The sequence below is a fragment of the Cuculus canorus genome, chromosome 1, assembly GCF_017976375.1.
Source record: "Cuculus canorus isolate bCucCan1 chromosome 1, bCucCan1.pri, whole genome shotgun sequence".
Taxonomy (NCBI): Eukaryota; Metazoa; Chordata; class Aves; order Cuculiformes; family Cuculidae; genus Cuculus; species Cuculus canorus.
In genome coordinates, this window is record NC_071401.1 from 11,394,963 (window position 1) to 11,414,323 (window position 19,361).

Genomic DNA, 19,361 nt, shown 5'->3' on the forward strand with positions numbered 1-19,361 from the left:
AGGTACAGTTGGAGCTGATGTTCCCAAAGGTCTTTTCCAACCTAATGATTCTATGGTTCTATGAATGAGTTCCCTACAGAAGGTTTAACTTCAGCACAGATCACTTCTCCTACATTGTCCTCATGGGCTGGTGACTTCTTGTGATGCACTGAAAGTTCCAGGAGGAGAAAAAGCTGGGCTGGGGAGATGATGCTTCCTGAATACAGACTTCATTTGTCTTAATGAATTACATACATAGCTCATCGCTCTCGGCTTCCTCTGCAACCAGCGTTGAAAGAGAGAGGCTCCACCAGGGGGTGTCAGCTGTCCTGAATTCTCTCCTGGGGGATTCTGATCTGTCTCCACCCCTCACATCAGGAGACACCCGTTGGGTTGCAACGTTCAGCTCACGGAAGATTGAGCTCCAGCTCACATCTACAATACAGCACAGTGATACGGAAATGATCATCTCGAAACATTTTTTTATTAGATTTAATCTGTCTCTGGGGGTCTTCTTCTTTCAATATTCCTGCTGAAAAAGAAAAACAAAGCAAGAAAAATGCCATTTTTGCAGTAAACAGGAACAGCAGAAGCTCGGCTGCAGGCACCCCTACAGCTCTAATTAGCAGACTGAAGTGCAAATCCCCATCGCTCCAGGGGTCCAGAACCTCAGCGCTGTGTCCCTGGGAGCCCCAGCAGTGCTGGCATTGCGGGAATGGGTGACAGAGAGAGTGAGACTTGGAATACAGCCCTGAGAGAAATAAAAGACCTGGTTCCCAGATACATCCCAGTTCACCTAACCTCCCCACCTGGGCTCGGGAGAGCTTCATCATTGGAGGGTGAGTGCCTATTACTTAGCCCTTGATGACATCCGTCATCTGAGCCATCACCCTTTTTCCTTAGCTTTTCACTGGTAGGATAATGAACCTCGGAGATCATTGACACCTCTCTGACACCAGGACACTAATTGTCACCATTCAAATATCTTCTGCAGCTAGTGGGCTCCATGGCCTCGCAGACCCTTGAGAAGGCAACCCTTTTTTCTGTGTGTGAAATAACTCATCTCCGTTTTGCAGAGTGCAGTGTTTTCTCAAGCGCAGGCTGTCCGCTAGAGGGCGAAGGTGGACAGTTACATCCCACACATGCCTGAGAGTGAAGGATGCACTCAGCCACCTCACAAATATGCATGTTTTCCATGAACTCAAAAAAATGTGGCCTAAGTTATTTGGGGGATGGGATCGTTGCACACAGGTCAGACCATCTTGTAGGGTTTGAGGTGCACATGATGGTTAATCCCACCTGTTGTAGCGGTACCACACGGATATCCCACCGTTGCCTGAACACGGCTGCAAGCACTGGGGGTTGTTTCCAGCAGCACTTCCGAGGCATAGAACCATAGAATCATAGCAGAGTTTGGGTTGGAAGGGACCTTAAAGGTCATCTAGTTCCAACCCCCCTGCCATGGGCAGGGACATCCCACTGGATCAGGCTGCCCAAGGCCCCATCCAACCTGGCCTTGAACACCTCCAGGGATGGGGCAGCCACAACTTCCCTGGGCAACCTGTGCCAGTGTCTTACCTCTTACACTTCTTCACTCTCGTGGTGAAGAAATTCTTCCTTATATCAAGCCTAAATCTGCCCCTTTCCAGTTTATACCCGTTCTCCCTTGTCCTATCACCACAAGCCTTTAGAAGTAGTCCTTTTCCGGCTTTCTTGTAGCCCCTTTACAGGTACTGGAAGGTTGCTATAAGATCTCCTTGGAGACTTCTCTTCAGCCCCTGGTATCATTCCTACCTGCATGGAAGGACATAGTGAGCCAAGAGCCTTCAAGAGACTGTGGGAAAGACCATCCCTCCTGTACCGTTCTCTGGGTAACCCACAACAATGAAACCTTAAAGGTCTCCATGAGCATGACAAGCCCCATCAGCCACCTATCCCAGCCAAGCTTCATTGGCCCCAGCTTTAGGCATCCAACTGAGGTGCTCCAGAGAAAGCCAAGTGAGATATCTATACTGAAGGGAGGAAATCTAGGGCCTGCAGAGAAGATATTTTAAATGCCCATGCTTGGGTGGCATAAATCCAGGTAGTGATGTCTCCCTGAGCCTATTGTAGCATCTGTCTATAGCTGCTCCACTCATCTCAGAAGCTTCTAGCTGTCAGGACAAAGCAGAGACCTTCTCAGACATTACTGTTCACTCTCTATAATGGTTACTCGCCACCTGGTTCGAAACGTCCTATCCATCTGCTCCTCTTCTTCCACCAGCAAGGAGCTCCCATGGCTCTTCCTCTGCCCACTAGCATTGCCCTGCCTGCCTGCTGCAGTTCCTGGCTTTTGTCCATAACCATGTGCTACCAGCAGACACTGGGAGGTTTGGCAAAACCTGCAACACCACAGCAGTAAACACACAGTAATCTCTCCTCCAAATGTTCATTCTCCTCCATGTTAAATGAATTTAAAACATCAAGTTATCAACAAAGATGATACTGCAGTGGAATTTGAAGCCACTGCTTCAGCTTTGCAGGCAACTTTGCTGCTGGGTCAGTGGGAAATGGCTTCTACCTCCCAGGAAAATGGTTTCATCCTTGCAAATGGGAGAAAATAAGACATAAGCTAAGATGAGCCATGGCCGCAAGGGCACTCCTCTAGGTGGAAAGTGCCACATTCAAGTGTCAGGTCTGGGTTTAGGCCAGAGCAGATGCTGAATGTCTGCATCTAGACCTCTGATCCAGACCTTGGGGTGCTCTTGGATGGTTCTGTTCCTTGTCCCAGCCTGGACCTGAGAAATCTTTTCCACTACAAATGGCAAATTGCCATGAACAAACCCCCCTTTGATAAATCACCCCATTCTGACACGATATATTTCCTTGGAGATTTTCCAACCAGCTGTAACTCTAACACTGCTGGGAAGTCTGTAGGCCTTTCTGCTTGGCTGGAAACACCAGTTCTGTGGAAATCAATGGCAGATGTGACTCGGTGTGAGATCCATTCCCAAATCGAAGTAAATGCAGCAGCCTGGGAGGCTGTGCAGCAAATAGATATCATCCTGTGCTGCAGTCGTAGGATCATAACCTTGCTATCACACACCCCAGACACACCTCATTGTTCCTTGCTCCTGGGCAATCCTTCCCGGCCAAACTAGTTACGCTGGTATTTATTTTCCAATATCTTTTCCATTTTATGGCACTGACTACACTTGAGAGAGAACCTGTGAACAAGCAGGGCTCAGCTCCTTGATGAAGTGGAGCAGCTCCCTGGCTGGAAGGAGGTACCAAGGCAGTGATGGAACTCCATGCAGAGGTGAGCAGCTCTGAAACATGCAATGGCAGCAGAGGTGTGACCCAGAGGACCCAAGCCCAGGGCTGTGACTGAGGGGCCGTGCTGCCAGGGTTGCTGAGTTCCCCTGCCATTATTGGTGTCCAGCCCCAGGGTGGATGTAAGAGAGAGAAGGATCATCTCAATATGCAGAGACCCCTGTGTCGAAGAATTGGGTGATCTCAATGAGGCAGGGACGTCTTCCACTTGATCAGGTTGCTCAAAGCCCCATCCAGATTGGCCTTGAACAACACCAGGGATGGGGCATCCACAACTTCTCTGGGCAACCTGTGCCAGTGCCTCACCAGTTCCTGCAGACCTGATAGGAATGCAAACTCCGCTGGAGGAGTTCATCTGCCCAAGAGAGGTACTTGCAAAACATAGGTGCCAACATCTGGTTTACTCATCTCAGAATCTCTATACTGTCAGTGGAGGAGAATATCCACATTTAGAGAGAGCTTGTATGCCTGCTAAAGAAGACATGATAAAACGAGTCAAGAGAACAGCATCACACGAGAGGGAGTTGCTCTCCATTAGCTGCAAAGAATCATCCTGCTATGATATGATTTTTCTGTATCCAAACCAGCCACTGTGCTGCACCGCAGCTGCAACCGCATCTCAGAAAGACAAAACATTCCCCCTCCCTCTCTTTGTGTAAAAATAGACCTAAATTCACTGCCTGCAGCCCCCCAGCTTTTACCTAAGTATGCTGGAGCTTAATTAATTGACTCTTTTAAATGTGCTGTGAAATAGGAACGGTGTTTTAGAAGCACAAAAGGGCCATTAATATCAGATGTCAAGCCTTAACAAAGAACAACTGTGCTGCTGGTGCTTTCTTGATTAGTCAGGGCACCTCAGATTCCATTATCTCATTTGCAGCTCTGACAGAAAGGTGATATCAGCCCTTCTTTGGAAAAGTAATTTTTATTTTGTTGAAGCCATACATTTCCAAGGATAGAGTAAAGCTCGCAAGCCATAAATCATGCCCAGAGAAGAATAATCTCGAACAATAGTTAGTTTGTGGCAGGATGTTGCTTGTTCTGTGATAATTGCTCAGTGTTTGAGGCAGATTTCCCATTACCTGCTCAGACATGCAGTGCAGAAGAAAAATGCCCCACGCTGGTTGCGGTATTTAGCATTTGAAATCTGAGCATGTTAAGACAATTTTTTAACAATAGTGTTCCACATCAGCCCAAATCCTACATTACTGCAGCCCTTTAGGCTTCAAGGACTGTCCACCTGTGGTCAGAAGACACAGTTGCAGCATTGAGACCTGCTGCCCTGAGCCAGGCTGGATAGCAATGGTGATGGATATGTGGCAACACAGACTTCCCAAGGTGTCTCTCAGCACAAGCTCCCACATCACTGGGACCGAGGGGTCCATTGGAGATGCTGGTGGAGCTGGGATGTGGGAGATGCTGGGTTAAGGTGCTAGGAAGCTGATCTGGGTGCAGGACCCCCAAGAAGTGCGTCACTGGCAGCTGTATGGCTAAGACAGGTCACAGAAGGCATAAGACAGTCAGCTGTAGGGAGGCAGCTGCCTTCTCCCAGTGCTTGGGCTGCACTTACAAGCTGTGGCAGCCACATGTGCCTTCAGAGGCTGCTGGGGACCCTGGTGTCACTGCACCTTAGCAGCTCCTGGGACCTGAGCTGGCTGCTCTCCTCGACGGCGGGCACATATCCTGAGAGGAGCACCAGCACTGGGGCAGGAAACCATGAAGAAGTGGGAGGCCAGCTCCATAATCGTCTGCACAGCAGGAGAGGCATGTTTGAGTAGGAAAAGGTGCAAAGTTTAGTTTGGAGAGGATCTGCGGGCTGCTGTCTGCCTGCTGGGAGCCGCGACCCTGGGCCTTGCCCCTTGCACCCAAAATCCCCATCCCAGCAGCTCCATGGCAAAGGTGCTGACTTCACCCAGTTAGCTCATAAAAGCTCATAAAAGCTGTCTTTCCTTTTGAACAAAGCCAGTGCTGCTGACTGATTTCTCCACAAACCAGGTGTGGCTCACAAAGGGTGAGACAAGGAGTTGTCCTCTGTCCCTGCTCAGCCCACCACTTCTCCACTTCATCCCCACTGTTGGCATCCCCAATGGTGCCATCAGCATCATTGCTGAATGCGTTGCCACCTGGTCAGGGTGTGCTGGTTTGGGATGTGCACACACACAGCTCTTTGCATTAAATGCAGCCCCTGAGCTAAGGGAAAAAAACCTTCTGTCGCCACCATGAACCAGCCAAATCTCCTTTACACCCCTGAATCCATCCCACTCCAGCCCAGCTCACAGGTAGCATGAGGCAAAGAAGCAAAGCTGCTGCATTGAGTAATTGGTCTTTCTTCAATCCAAGACTGGCCACCAGCAACACAGCACTGTTGGATCCCCCACAGGGACAGCAGCACCAGCTTGCACACACCAGGATTCCTTACGAGATCCTACAGCAGATCAGGGGTCCACAGCCAAACCAGTGTTAGACGAAGAGACAGAAGTAGGAGTGAAGGATGTGTGCACGTAAGACTCCTAAATGCTTCTGGGAGTCCAGCCAAAGCAAACACTGGTGAGATGGAAAGCCTCCCTCCTGCAGGCAGAGCTGCAGCAGCAGACCATCGCCCTTTCTGTGAGGAAGGGAAGTGCCTCTGTGTCCTCCTCTGGCAGCAGCGGGTGTCTCTGCACCCCTTGCCCAGCTGCAAACTCCTGATGGTCCCCTGCAAAGCTCCAGATGGAGAGGGTTCCTGGCTAAGACAAGCAAGGGAAAAGGGGTGAAGAATAGCCAGCAGAGAGGACAAGCCATGCAGAAGAGGGGATGGGTTCCCTCCCACAGAAATGTGACTGATAGTGCGTGCGTTTACCAAGTGGGTATTTACACAGCAAAACAAGCACTACACCCCAGATCCCCTTCCCACATCTCCTCCCACCTCACAGTCCATAATCCCCATGGGAGACAGATGCAATGCAACTGCTTTTTCCTTCCTTTGGTTTTCCACAACAACAGCCAAATTCTCCACTGTGCTCCCCACACGTCTCCTCTCCCATGTCCCCTTCCTGTGAGGACATCCCTGCCACTGACCCAGACCAGGCAGGGAGAGCAGAGCTGCTTTTTTTTTGCCCTAGAAGGAAATACAGAAGAATCAATTTTTCCCCAGCGAGGTGGGCTTTCAATACAAGCCTCAGAACGACGAGTGGCTGCAGCATTACCCATCCGCAGCCCAGGCATCAGCTTGCAGAGACCTCAGGCATGTAAATACCGCTGCATGGTGGGGGACCTGTTAGTTCTCAAGGGAGCTGGGCAGGTGGCAGCTGATTCAAAGCCAAAAGCGTTAGTCCTGGAGCTCTGATGGGTTTCAGAGCAGGCACAAGAGCTCCAGGGTTTAGACTTCCGAGGGATTACACCTTCATGGAATGCCTTGTCTTGAAGCTTCAGGGCTTAGATATTCAGTGGTCACCAGAGAATAAGGAAGTGTTGGGGAAGATGAGCTTGGTATGGCTAAGGGAAAACATTTTCCCACCTTGTGAAAAAATGGGCAGTGGTCTTTTCTCACAGGAAGATCCACAGGATTTCAGCTGCCTGGACAGGCCTGAGGACCATGAACTACACGTGGCCACATCCCTGCCTGGTCGCCACCAGTGGGACCCCAGTGCAGTGAGCAGTGCAACCAACAGCAGGACCTCACCCCTGTTCTCTTCCCCACTTCTCTCAGTTTCCCAGTCCCAAACCCTTCCACCCTCACCTCCCTTTCCCTTCTCCAGGTGTCACATCTTGACCTTCCCAGAAAACCCCCTGTAAGTAAAACCCTCCCCCAACCACCACCTTCTCCCCATAAGGGATGGGCTTCTGCGGAGCCAGTGCACAGATCTCAGTGTTGTCTTAGTCGGAAAGAAATAATCCTGTACCACATTTAGTACATGTCTCCCAGAGGAAGCATCTTGACATCTGCAAATCACAGAAACCTTGTGGCCTGCACTGGTAAAACCCAAACACTTTACAACAGATAGAACTCGAGTTACAATGGTGGCATCTCCTAGTGACATTACCTTGGCCCTCCCTGTTACTCCCCACTCAGTTCAGTATTATAAATGTCATTACAATAAATACCAGAACAAAATTGACAGCATTTGGCCACATATCTTAAAGCATTGTCCCACTCCTCCTTCACTCTGTGTCTTTGCAGCTTTGGTTTCCATTCCTATCAGTCATCAGAGGAGACTTTAGGGACAAACCGTTTGACTATGTGACCAGCCAGGTAATAAAAGCCATGCAGAAGGGTGGCTGTGGCATCGATGACCAACGAGAAGGTGCCCCCGATCCCAGAGGCCATGTCTTTGAGGACAGAGGGAATAGCACAGATGGAGTGGTAGGGGAAAGCAGCAAGGTGAAGGACAAACCCCACAGGGATGAGCAGGATCCTGTAGGTAAGGGAGAACACGTCTTGAACAATTTGCAGGAAGCCCAGGAAGATGTTGACGACAACCCTCCCGGCATCATAGGGGATGCTGATGAGCACCATGCTGATGGCTTTAAGGTAGGACACCACTCCATTACAGAAGCTGTAGACTCCATCCAGAACTGTACCGCAAATCCGCTTGACAACAAGCCACAGAAAATAAAACACAAATTTCACCAGCTCTACAAACACGTAGATGAGGAGTTCCAGAAGTTTTATGAAAGGGGTAGCAATGATGGCAGCCACTTTTCTCACCAAGCTGCTGTCTTTGGCCTCCTGGTTGTCACTTGCTACTTGCTCCCCAGAGCGGATCTGACTGACAGCTTGCAGTATTGCTTCTATTTTCTCCCGGCCTTCGTTGTCTTCCCCACAGTTGCCCCTGAACAAGTGAACTCCTGCTAGAAGCTGCTTCTCCAGCTCTCCCACAGTGAGGTCCTCCAAGCTGTTTCCATCATTCATTTTTTTCACCAGTCCTAGGGACCACCCCTCTGGAGCATCGCAGCAGGCTGCCAGCCAGAGGGTCTCTGGCACTGACACCTTGCCTTTAACGCGGACACTGGAAGGAATTGCACCTGCAAGGAGATAGAGATGATCCTTCTTGGAGCAGTGAGGGATCAGGGCTTGCTCCACTACCCTCCCGATGTCTCTGTGCCAGCTTTTGCTCAGAGATGGGCTCAGAGGGACGGCGTTTGTGAGTGTGTAAGTAGCCATCTGGAAATCCTCCTCATTGAGCAAGCTGGGATTGAGGAGCCCTCTCTCATAACCGGAGCCTACATAGTCTGAGGTCAGGGCTTGATTTGCACCAAGGTTGGCCACAGTGCCAATAATGTCATCTTCACGCACCATCTCATGCAGGCCATTTTCTGGATCGTCGATCTGAAATAGCAGAGAGGAGAGTTACTGGATGCAATCTGCCTTTCTGGAAAGTAACGTGTAAAATGGTCCTTGAAGTATATTTTCCATTACAACTGCCACTACATACCATGCCTTGATCCCCTCCTGCTCTCCCTCCTGATTTTCCTTGCAGTGCTTCAGAGGAGCACATGCTCTACTTAGCTGCCCTGTCAAACACATCACTTTAGGCTGCAAGAGATGCTTGCAGTTCACCAGTCTGGTCTGCAGCACAACACAGCTTCCAGAATCTCAACAGCTACCCCACACCAGGCCTCTAACTTGTGGGGTTCTTTTTCTAGAAGATATTTTTAAGACCAATAGATGCCTTGATTTAGGGTCATATCCTCACCTCCTTCACTGGTGGTACAACCAGTTCATTTAAACACCTGCCATAGCGCCTTAATTCAGTTCCTCCGAACTATCAAATTCAAGCCATGAAGAAAAAAACCTATGGTATACCGGATGCCTAGAGAAGGCTTTTATCTCTCACCGCTGATTGTGTAAGAAGCCAGAACAAAGCCAGGCACCAAAGCATAAGACTTGAACTTTTCTTCCTTGAACGTAGACGTGGCAATGAGCACCTAGGGCTCTCTCAGGGCTTGGTATTAGTAGTCTGAACCTCATGTCATTAATACTCTGATCGTCACCCTTAATGATCATACGGCTCCTGGCATAACATGGGTGGGGATGCCATCACCGCAGGTCCTATATGGAATCTGTGCTGCCTGCTTGTCCCTGCCTTTCTTGTGCTGCAGAGCCAGAGGTAGCAATTGCCGCAGCAGCCATTGCTCCCAGAGCCGGGGGTGGGGGAAGGTGATGAGCAGAAACACTAAACACCAGGGTGTGCTCAGGTCTTTCTCAGGTGGCTGCAGCTCTGTCTGCTCCTTAGCCACTTCTACTGACACCACCTGCAGCCACTCCAGGGGGATGTGCCAGATAGATCGTTGTTTTCTTCTCCAGATTAGAGAGTGAGCATATTGGCAGAAGCTCAGGGGTAGCAGATGGTCTCTAGCAGTCACGACCTCCTGTAGTCTCCATTTAAGGGACTGCAGCCCTCAGGCCCCAGCACTCTGCTCTCCCAATTAAATGTGCTGTCTTTGCTTCTGGCTTCTAGATTGTTTACTGTACTATATAATATGTACTTAGGAGACATCCATGGCAGACAATTAATTCTCTACTTTGAATCACTCCCTAGCCATCCTTCCTCATCCCTTGGCCATCCTGCAATACACTTGAACAGATGGCCGACTACAACCTTGCAACCTTCCCCAGAGTTTGTGTCGTCCTAGTGCTGCATCGCCTCCTTGCAGCTCTGCGCCAGCGTGTGCTGAGAGTCAGGGTGAAAGGGCCAGCAGCTGTCAGCAGCTATCCATCCATCACCCCCCAGGAGCACTGAGCTCTGGCTGCCTCCTCCATCAGCCAACTCTGCAGTGCAGGCTCACGGCTCCCTCTGCACCAAGGCTGGTCACAGTGCCAACACCGGGCACTGCAGAGGGCTGCGTTACCCTCCTCTCCTGCCAGGAGGTTTCTTGCACTCCATTGTGATACACCTGAAACTTAATTCCTTCAGGAATGGAAGGAAGGATCACAGCAAGTCCCATGTGTCGATACATGAATAGCAGTTTTCTCTAAATACATCACCTAAAAAAAAAAAGACTTGCTCTGCGCTTCTTCTTCCTTCTTTTGCTCCTCTTGCTCAGACACCCCAAAGTCACAGGTTGTAGCTGGCTGATTAGGCCAGACACGTAGCAGTCCACAAAACCACCGACCCTTCCTGCACCCCCAACCCATTCTCCCTGTTCTGATGTGACGATGGTGTTGTGCCATGGGACAAGGGATGCATTTGGTGCATTTAATCGCACAGTACAGGTGACAGGGGAGAGGTCATGGGTGCGAGGCTGTGCCTGGGAACTTTCCTCCTTGCTGTGGCCCTTTTGATTCGACACCCTTGCAGAGGCACCCATCCCTTCTCACCCCCATCCCAGTTCTGGAGCCCCTTTCCTGCTTCACGACCCTACTGCCTTCTTGACAAACAAAGGGAAATGGCAGAGGGGGTCTGAGGTGCTGAACCACAAGGACGTGTAGACCTGAGATGGGTCAGCTCTGCCTCCTGGCAGAGACTCCCAGTCTACATGAAGCAGATAGTATAAACTTGATTTTCTCTGCTTATGAGTTGATGCACGCAAACCTTGAGGTGCCTATCAAGAAAACATATCTCTGGTTACCTGTTCAGCTGCAGGCTTTTGCACGTACTAATGGGATTGTTCAGGTGTAATTATAAAATAATATGATAAAAATGTGGCCACGCGTTGTTCATGTGTAAGGCTCTGACATCACTGAGTTATGCTTATAATAACTGATATTATGGTTTGTAATAGCTCGTGTGTAATCGAGGCCTTCATGCCTCCTCCAGGTCAGCCCCAAAGGCAAGCTGCCTCCAGCACTGCATCTAATCTGCATTAGCAGAGCATCTCTCACTGCTTCAAAAAGCTTTTGGTCTGTGTCACCACCAAGCATGTCTGCATTCACGGAGTCAGCCATGAAGCCGCCTGTCCAAATAACCTGGAATAGCTAAGGGCAAAGTCCAAGCAGGCAGGTAAACACTTTGTTCATAGGATGGGGATTTAAAACCAAATTATGCATCCAAACACCTGTTTGGATGTGAGGACCTGACAATATTGATGTGTTTCCATCAAGCGGGGGTTGCAGTTTCACAGAAAGGGCAGAGAGGATAAAAGTATGGCAACACGCAGCTATTGGAGCAAGCAGCTTCCATCAAGCTTGGCCATCTAACAAGGCGGGACATTTTTACCTCCCACCTTCCCCACCCTAGTACTTAGGATCCCAGATGAACTTCAGCTTTCCACTTCCCTAGCTATTGCCTCAGGCATGCGTATGCTTTCGATTGCGGTGGAAATATTTCATGCAACCTTAGTGTGGGACTTGTTTCTCAGGGAGGAGGCACAATGCATCTTATGCCAAGGTTTGTGTTGCGGGACATCCATATGAGTGGCTCCAGATGTACCTGTTTCTCTTGACTGTCTACCAAGAGAGATGGCAAGAGCAGCTCAGAGGTAGCTATACTGCATCTGGGTGATGCAAGTCCCACCTTGGTCATCTGGCTGGTGGGAGTCATCAACCAAATGCAAACACAAGGTGATTCATCCAGCCTCTCATACATTAGGACAGAAAAAGCAACTCCAGATGTTTTCATCTCTCTCTAGACTACAGAAAAAGTCAAAACCATAGGTTTTCCAACAACCAAAATAAGATGAAATGAAAGTCACCTATGTGACTTGCTCTCAACCCCAAGGAAATCTGTGCAAGAGCAGGTTTTCAGACATGAGCCTGGGTGAGTCCCATCAGTACCCTGCTTATTAGCCTACCCTTCCTGCTCTCTAATTTTCCTCTAATTGTTAAATTAATTCACTGTTTCCAGCTGCCAATGAGCAGTGGGTGGCACTGACATTCCTCGCACTTCTCACCCAATTACTGCCTCTGTGCTGCATTTGGCATTTGTTTCTCAGGCAGACATTCCTGAGGAGGAAGGCACGCAGGGAGTGAGATGATGCCCTCACTGCTTACATCATTACCGAAAAAAAAAAGCATGTGACAATCCTGAGGCCCTTACCAGGGTGCTGAGGGTGGGTTTATAGCATTTTCTTTCTTCTTGCTCTGTTTCTGCATCTCCATGTGTAAACACATAGGTGTAAGCACGTGCCATTGTGCACCTGATTCTGTTCATACACGACTGTTCCTGTCTCAGCAAGGAAATTACCTTAGGTGTTGCTAAGGCTTCCCTTCCGCAGCCTCCAGACCTCTCCTAACCATCTGACCTAGCCTTGATAGGAACATATATAATGAGTGGGAAATCTCTTCCTCGCTTTCTCCTCCCCAATCTGATGTGGCAGTGTCTGAGAGGGATGTATGTGTTTATTTCTTGATTTATTGGACTTTTGTGTAGTCCTGATTTTTTCTCCTTACAGAGTCTTTTGCCATTTTTTATTTTTCTAGAAGCTTGCTTTCTCAGGTTGAGGTTTCTCCAGTGAACTGCAGAGCTGCTATCTCCCACCTCCAAGGCAGCTGCGTTTCAGCAACTGGAAGGGGACCCTTCCAGTAATGTTCCAGTTTACACTTCCATTAGTGTAAACTAAGAATGGTTTAGTTTACAGTAACCCATGGGGATGTTCTTGAGAAACCAGAGCAACTTAAGGTAGCACCTGGCCAATTATTTTTCGGGCTGCGGTAGGATGTGGTAGCAGGAGACACAAAGTTTGGGGCTTTGAAGTGCTGACAGGAACAATGACAAGGTGAGAGGTAAGGAGGTCAGGGGACCAAGCTGGAGGGAGGTGGAGAACTGGAGCTGCTGTGAAGGAGCTGCCCACTGCTCCATGGCAGGAATGACTTTCAAGCCTGCCTGGGCAGACCTGTCGAGTCAGACCAGGAGGAGCAGGTGGAGATATGGGGGCAAGAGGTGACAAAGGGTGTCAGTGGCCAAGGCAAATGGGAAAGGATCTTCTCTCTGCCACTCTGCCTCACTCCGTCCATGGCACTGACAAAAGATCCTTGCTCGCCTAGGTCCTCTTTGTGCTTTAAAAATTCATCACACTTCCTCAACTCCATAATGACAGAGTCTGCAAAAAACTTCCCTCTGTTTTAAAAGGGCAAGCAGACACCACCCACAGTCTTCCGTGAAGTGGAAGGAGAGTAGATCAAAAGGGCCTTGAGAACTCCTGCAACTTAAAACCCAGCCCAGAGAGCAGGGAAACAGCTTAAGGTGAAGAGAGGGATGTAGGCTCTCCTGTTTTCACTTCCTGTGGCCGCCTGTGCTTAGCATATCATCATCCCACATGAGGAAAATACGCTCAGCAGCCATCCTCCTGGGAGAGGGGTGAGCTTTGACAACGTCCAGAACCCGTAGATCCTGGTCCCAACACACTGCTCTGATATTGCAGTCATTCGTGACCTGACAGAGCACCCTTGCATGCTGTCAACCTCTCCTGAGCTCAACAAATTGGAGTAGCTTGATGCTACAAAACTCCCTGTTACCACTGCTGAAAAACCTGAAACACGACAAAAAAGAATAGAGGTAAAATGTACGTGTTCTCTTAGGGCACCAGCAATTTTTTAAGGATTACCTTTATATTTACCAGCCGGAAGGACTTGCTCAAGCATGCTAAGTGTTAGGGGAGACAAAAAGCACTGAGGGTCTGGGGAAATTAATTTTATCCTGCACGCTCCAGGACACAACAACTCATTTCCCTACCAGAGACTGAAACACAGGGACAGGACGAAAAGCTGCAGCATCAACTTGGTGAACCGCAAACGGTTGTTTTATCCCTGCGCAGTGAAGCTAAAGCGCTCTTATCAACGCTGTGATCACTCTGGCAACAGAGCAAACTTCAACTTGGCACCGTGATGTTTAACTCTGCTCCCCACCAACAGTGTTTCCAGCCCATGGGAGCTGGCTAGGACTTACCTCTTTCCTCCCAGCTTTCATTAAAAACCCCATGGGACAAGGAACTATTTGTTTCCTCAGCTCCAAGCACAAGAATAAGTTCTGCTTGCATTAAATTAATATTGAAAGAAGTTCAACAAGCAGATCTCCCGCCTCCTTTGCAAAATCCAATCCCCAGCTTCACCCCAGAAGAAAAGGTTCTCCAGGAACATTTGCTTTAATGTGAAGGAAAAGCTGACTTACCTGTGGTTCAACCAGCCAGTTCTCCTCCTTGTCTTGGGCTGGCTTTGAATACTTAAAAGCTGAATAAAGAGGAATTTTGTCTTTCGTGCTGTAGAGGGTTGCAAAGCGTGGCTCTTTGTTGTACTGCTGACAGATTTTCACGTGGAACGGCTCTGTAAATCCTTCGGGTGGGACTTGTCCAGGGAAGAACATGTTACACTCGGCAAAACCAGTTTCATCCTCTCCAACAACTCTGCCCTGGGAAAAGCCTGGGAAAACTGAGATGCAAAGCAAAAATACAATTGACGTCTTCATGGTCCACTCTCTGGAGCTGAGGGAAGCCCCGTCTGCCTCCACTGGGTACAGCAAAGGACTTGGGCTCTGAGCCTATGCAGCAGCAAAGCCAGAAAGCGTCTGGAATTCGGGTGTAGCGTGCTAGGGAAATGAAATATGAAACCACAGCTGATCCCTTTGGGGAGCCAGCGCTTTCTGCAGGCAGCACGTTGTGAGACTGAATGTGTGCCAAATTGCACTGACACACGCTGCGGATGCCAGCTGCCCGCAGGAGATAGCACCAGGCAACCTGACGAGGAGGAGGGAAGCCTGTGGCAGTATGGGGCTGGAGCTGAGCAACACCGGCTGTCCAAGCCAGGACTCAGCGCCGGCGGGGGTGTGGTGTGCTGCATTGCAGCAGAGTCCCCGGCAGGAATTTTGGCTGACGCAGCCAGAAATCTTCCTGGAGCTGCCAGGGGGATGCTGCAAAGTCAGATCCACCATCCTGAAGAAGGTGTTATTATAACTGCCCTCTCCAGCTGTTAGCCTGGCCAAAGGAGAAGAAGAAGGGAAAGGGAGAGGAAGAAGAGAGGCGGCGAGATGTTTGAACTGTTGGCCATCCACTTTTCCCCTTTTTAGGGTGTCTGTCATCACTAATGCTGCCAAACACATGCTGCTAAGGTGCCTGGGAAAGGCATTCTCCTCCCATGTGTCCTGGAGCTGATGTGGCATCAAAAACCTCCAGCATCACTTCTCTTGGCAGATCTTCCCTCAGAAGACATTAAAAAGAGGCTGAAGAATAGAACCATAGAATCACAGAATCACTAGGTTGGAAAAGACCTCTTAGACCATTGAGTCCAACCATTAAAGGATGAAGACCCTCGGATCAGGTACCCCCTAATCAACACCCACCTCTGAATACTTCGATCAAACCTATAGAGCTGTCCAAAAAAAATCTACCTAAAGAGAATGAAACTTCTCTTCTGAGTTTATGATCAGCAGTGTGACCATCTGCCCTGGAAAGCTGCCTGTGATACCTCACCCACTGCTGGCTAAAAGGCTGTGTTCCTTCAGTGACTGGGAAAACTGATGTTTCCAGAATAGTGAGGATGAAAAGGACACCACAGAGCAGTTGCTTAGAGTCAAGAAAATGTGCATTTTCCCCAACCAAGAAGTTAGATATGCTCACCTGTGTTGACAACAACTTAAAAAATCCTGGGTGCCAATAAGGCACGGGTCTATTTTATGTGATTTCCAAGCAAAAAACTCCAAGAGCTACAAAATCCATGAGTGCTTTGCAGATGAGGTAGAAGTAGTCTATATTGCAAATGACGGAATGAAACAGCGGGTGGTTAAAGTGCCTGCCCGAGGTCAGAGAAGGAGCCTGTAAAAGCACTAAAAATAGACAGGACTTTAAGACTGTCATTCCTCTACTCAGGGATGACATCTAAAAGTATCAAGGCAAGGAAATATGTTAGTGCCTCTCGGCGTGGTGTTATCAGATGGGGGAGACAGAGGCAGGCTGGACAGGCCAAGGAACAACAGGAAATGTAGTAAGTGGGCTTGGTTTGGGTCCAAGCAGATGCCTGGTCACTCAGCCCCAACAGAAAGACTTAGTCACGTTCAGGAAAGATGATGGAAATGAAAGCACAAACACAGCCTTACCTGAAGACAGCAACCCTAAAAGAGAGGCTTAAAATTTCATTTTCTTTGATGTAAAAAGGCTCCTGGGAAAACAAGAACTGAAGGTAAACTTTAGCTATTAGATGTTTTTCTGATCTCTGGCTTCCAATTACCTGGGCAGTAGAAGAAAATATTTTCACAAGCACAGTAAGCCCTGCTCCCCAGGCAAACCTAGGCCAGGTGATGCCTTTTAACACCCCAGTCTAAGACCAACGTGCATTATCCCAGGATAGGCATGGTCCCGATCCAACAAAAGGCAGTATGAGGTGCCTCAAGATGAGCTTGACAGTGACCAGCATGCTGAGCAGATTAATGACTTCCACCAGGAAACACGGACATCCTGTCTCTGCCCTGGACTTGCACATCAACCTCCTCCCTCAAAGCAGCACTTCTGTCTCACTGCCGTGCACAGCCCCAAGCTGTCTCCAAGATCTCAAGAGCTTCTTATCTGCCTTTTGGGAACTCTGAGCAGCTCTTTCTTTTCAGGTTATGAGGTTAGGGTCTGCCTGCCTATTTAGCTCTGCATTTATCAGCAAATGGAGAACCCTTAACTCATCCTGAAGAGCTCTCATCTCCTCTGAAGAGTACCAACATGAAGGTCAGCATGGACCCTCACTCCTCTACTCCCAGTCCCATGTTCTCCCCAAGCAAAGCCCCTCTGTGGTTTCCAACCTATCTATCTAATCTGAGATAGTTGTTGCAACCCTTAAGCAAGGAGCTGTATATTTGTTTCTGTTCTTGTTAACATCACTATTACTAACGAGACAAGTGCTGTCATCATGGTGTGGCACTCACTGTGCTGAGAAGATAAAGGCCAAAGGACTGCCCTGCCCTGGAAAAATCATACTCTCAGCCAAGGAATCACAGAGAGACAAACACAGGAGTCAAACACAGTGAGATGGATTTGGTCAGAGGTTTTGATGACTCAGTGCTCCAGTAGCTTATCTGCTATCACACGGAGTGATGCCTATAAGAACTTATGCCAAAGGGAGTGTTAAGACTGGATCCAAAACAGCCCTAAGGCTGTTCATGTGAGCAGAAGGGCTTTGGCAAAATGCACATAGGGTTGGAAGCTGGCAGCATGAGCTGGTGGCAGCAGCACTGCCTCGTGGGAACTGGGGCTGCCTCCTCCAAACCCACCAAAGGGTGACAGTGCAACAAGCCCAGCAATGCCAGCAGTCCAAGCAGCTGGGGTTGGATTTGAGAGAAGGAGCTCAGGGAGGATGCAAAGATGCAAGTGATGTGGTCAAAGGGACATCTGAGAAAAATGATGCCTCAGTGGCAGGCAGAGGTGTATGGGAGAACAGGAGAGGCTGTATGCAATGGACTGTATGGACACGAATTTTGCAAGGCATACCAGAGATAAACTCTGTGTGGGAAAAGAAATTAAAGACAAAAGATTGGAAAGAGGGAAGGGCAAGAAAAGAAGTAAGAATCCAGAAAATAAGGTTGACTGGGGGGAAAGGAGGGGATATTGGGCAAAAATATGCGGTGGATCTGCATTCCTTGAAAACTGAAGTACTAAGGACAGGTTAAGAAGGAAAATTAATGGAAACAGGTGTGAGGAATCCCAGGAAATGGATTGTGGTGGTTCTAGAGCAAGCTGTGGAAAGCTGTTTCCCTCTGTGATAAGAAAATGAGAAGAAAACATTAGGAGGAAGAAGGAGAAGGAAGAATGAAAAGAGGTTTTCATCCATCATTGACTTGACATGGATGACTAATCTTTCTCTTTCCCAAGGGTCTCAAGCATCAAGACCAGTGTCTCAAGGAAAAGAATACCTGCCTGCAAAACAAATGTGAAAAGCATGCCAGTATCCAAAGGCTTTAGCCACAAGGAAGTGGTCGGGCTTGTTTGCCTGCTTTCCCACGCTGTGCCTCCAGCCCTGTCTCTCTATTCACATGGCTGACACTGAATTTGCTACAAATAGCAAATCTTTCTCCTCACATGGCTGACCCCTCTAGTCTAGTCTTTCAAAACATTCTTGACTCCAAATATTTTTCCAGGCTGGATCTCCTGTCTCCTTTTGGCAGGTCCCCAGTGCTGTATGTGACTGTCCCATTCTTGTGAAAAGGAAAGAAAGAAGAAATTATCTCCCAGGGCGAGCAGTCCTACCGGAGAGACACCATCTGATTCAGTAGAGATACCAAAGATTGGATTAGGAGCACAGCAGTGCCAGCAGACGTGCCATGGCATATCAGAGAGCACATGTGCCTCCTCACTGTCTCATGGGGAAATGAAATGGCCTCTTTATAAAATTAGCTTAAAAACTTGGTCTGGGAAAGGAGCCCAGAGCTAAGCTAGAGAGAAAAGCAGGAGTGAAACAGTTTTCCTGTTAAAACTAAGAAATTCAAGGGCCAGGAAAGCAGGACAATAAACTCCTCGGGGAAGATCTTAGCAACATGCTGCTGGGATTTTGATTCCACCCTTACACCTTGGTCTTGATGCCAATCTCTGCTGACTATTTGTTAGGTGTTCACACAGACGTCTTCATGCCTTCCCCACCCTGCCCCTTGTGCTGGTGAGGAATGGCCCACCACCAGTGCTGCTGCTTTGTTGCTCACCTTCTGCTGTGATGTTCACAAACATCACAAGGGTGGGCCAGCAAAAGGCCACTAACTGCCTCAAACTGCCTGGGATGCTGGTCATAGAATCACTAGGTTGGAAAAGCCCTCTTAGATCATCAGGTCCAGCTTTCCTGGTCTGGCTCCTCTGCTTCCTCACTCACCTTTCCTCCTGGCCACATTTGCAGTCTCCAACCACAGCCGCCAGTGAATGCCTCAAAATGGTGTCATGAGTTATTTAGAGATGCACTGAAAGCTCCAGCACTTCCAGTCTTTAAATTATGAAATGCTTTTAAGCACAATAACAACTAAATAAAAGAATTGATGCTTCAAATGTAATGGCCTTTCTTTTAGAGTCAGTTGTTCAGACAACAGTTCTTTCACACCTGAAATCTGTTTTGGAAAGGAAAGTTACCTGCTTGCATGCTTTTCTTCTAGGTATTATTAATGACTTTATATTATTTGTTATGTTTTATTTCTTTCAAAAGTGCTCAGTGCTGAGAGCTCACTGTGCTAGGTGTTGCCTGAAAGCAAGGTGTGAGATAC

General features: G+C 48.6%; 1 protein-coding gene across 1 annotated transcript; it reads right to left on the reverse strand.

Annotated features, from left to right (window-relative positions):
- ENDOD1 (endonuclease domain containing 1) lies at positions 1-14,947 on the reverse strand. The gene is made up of 2 exons (XM_009566487.2): positions 14,319-14,947; positions 1-8,599 (listed from the first exon to the last, which is right to left on the reverse strand). Exons 1-2 carry the CDS (start codon positions 14,610-14,612, stop codon positions 7,469-7,471), a joined length of 1,425 nt encoding a protein of 474 aa, XP_009564782.2. The 5' UTR covers positions 14,613-14,947; the 3' UTR covers positions 1-7,468.
- Between the last annotated feature and the right edge of the window lie 4,414 nt (positions 14,948-19,361).

Excerpts from the sequence above, each read along its gene's own strand:
- ENDOD1 (XM_009566487.2), bottom strand. The coding sequence starts at position 14,612 with ATGAAGACGTCAATTGTATTTTTGCTTTGCATCTCAGTTTTCCCAGGC. Across the intron at positions 8,600-14,318 it reads ACTGGCTGGTTGAACCACAG|ATCGACGATCCAGAAAATGG; the intron begins GTAAGTCAGCTT and ends CTGCTATTTCAG.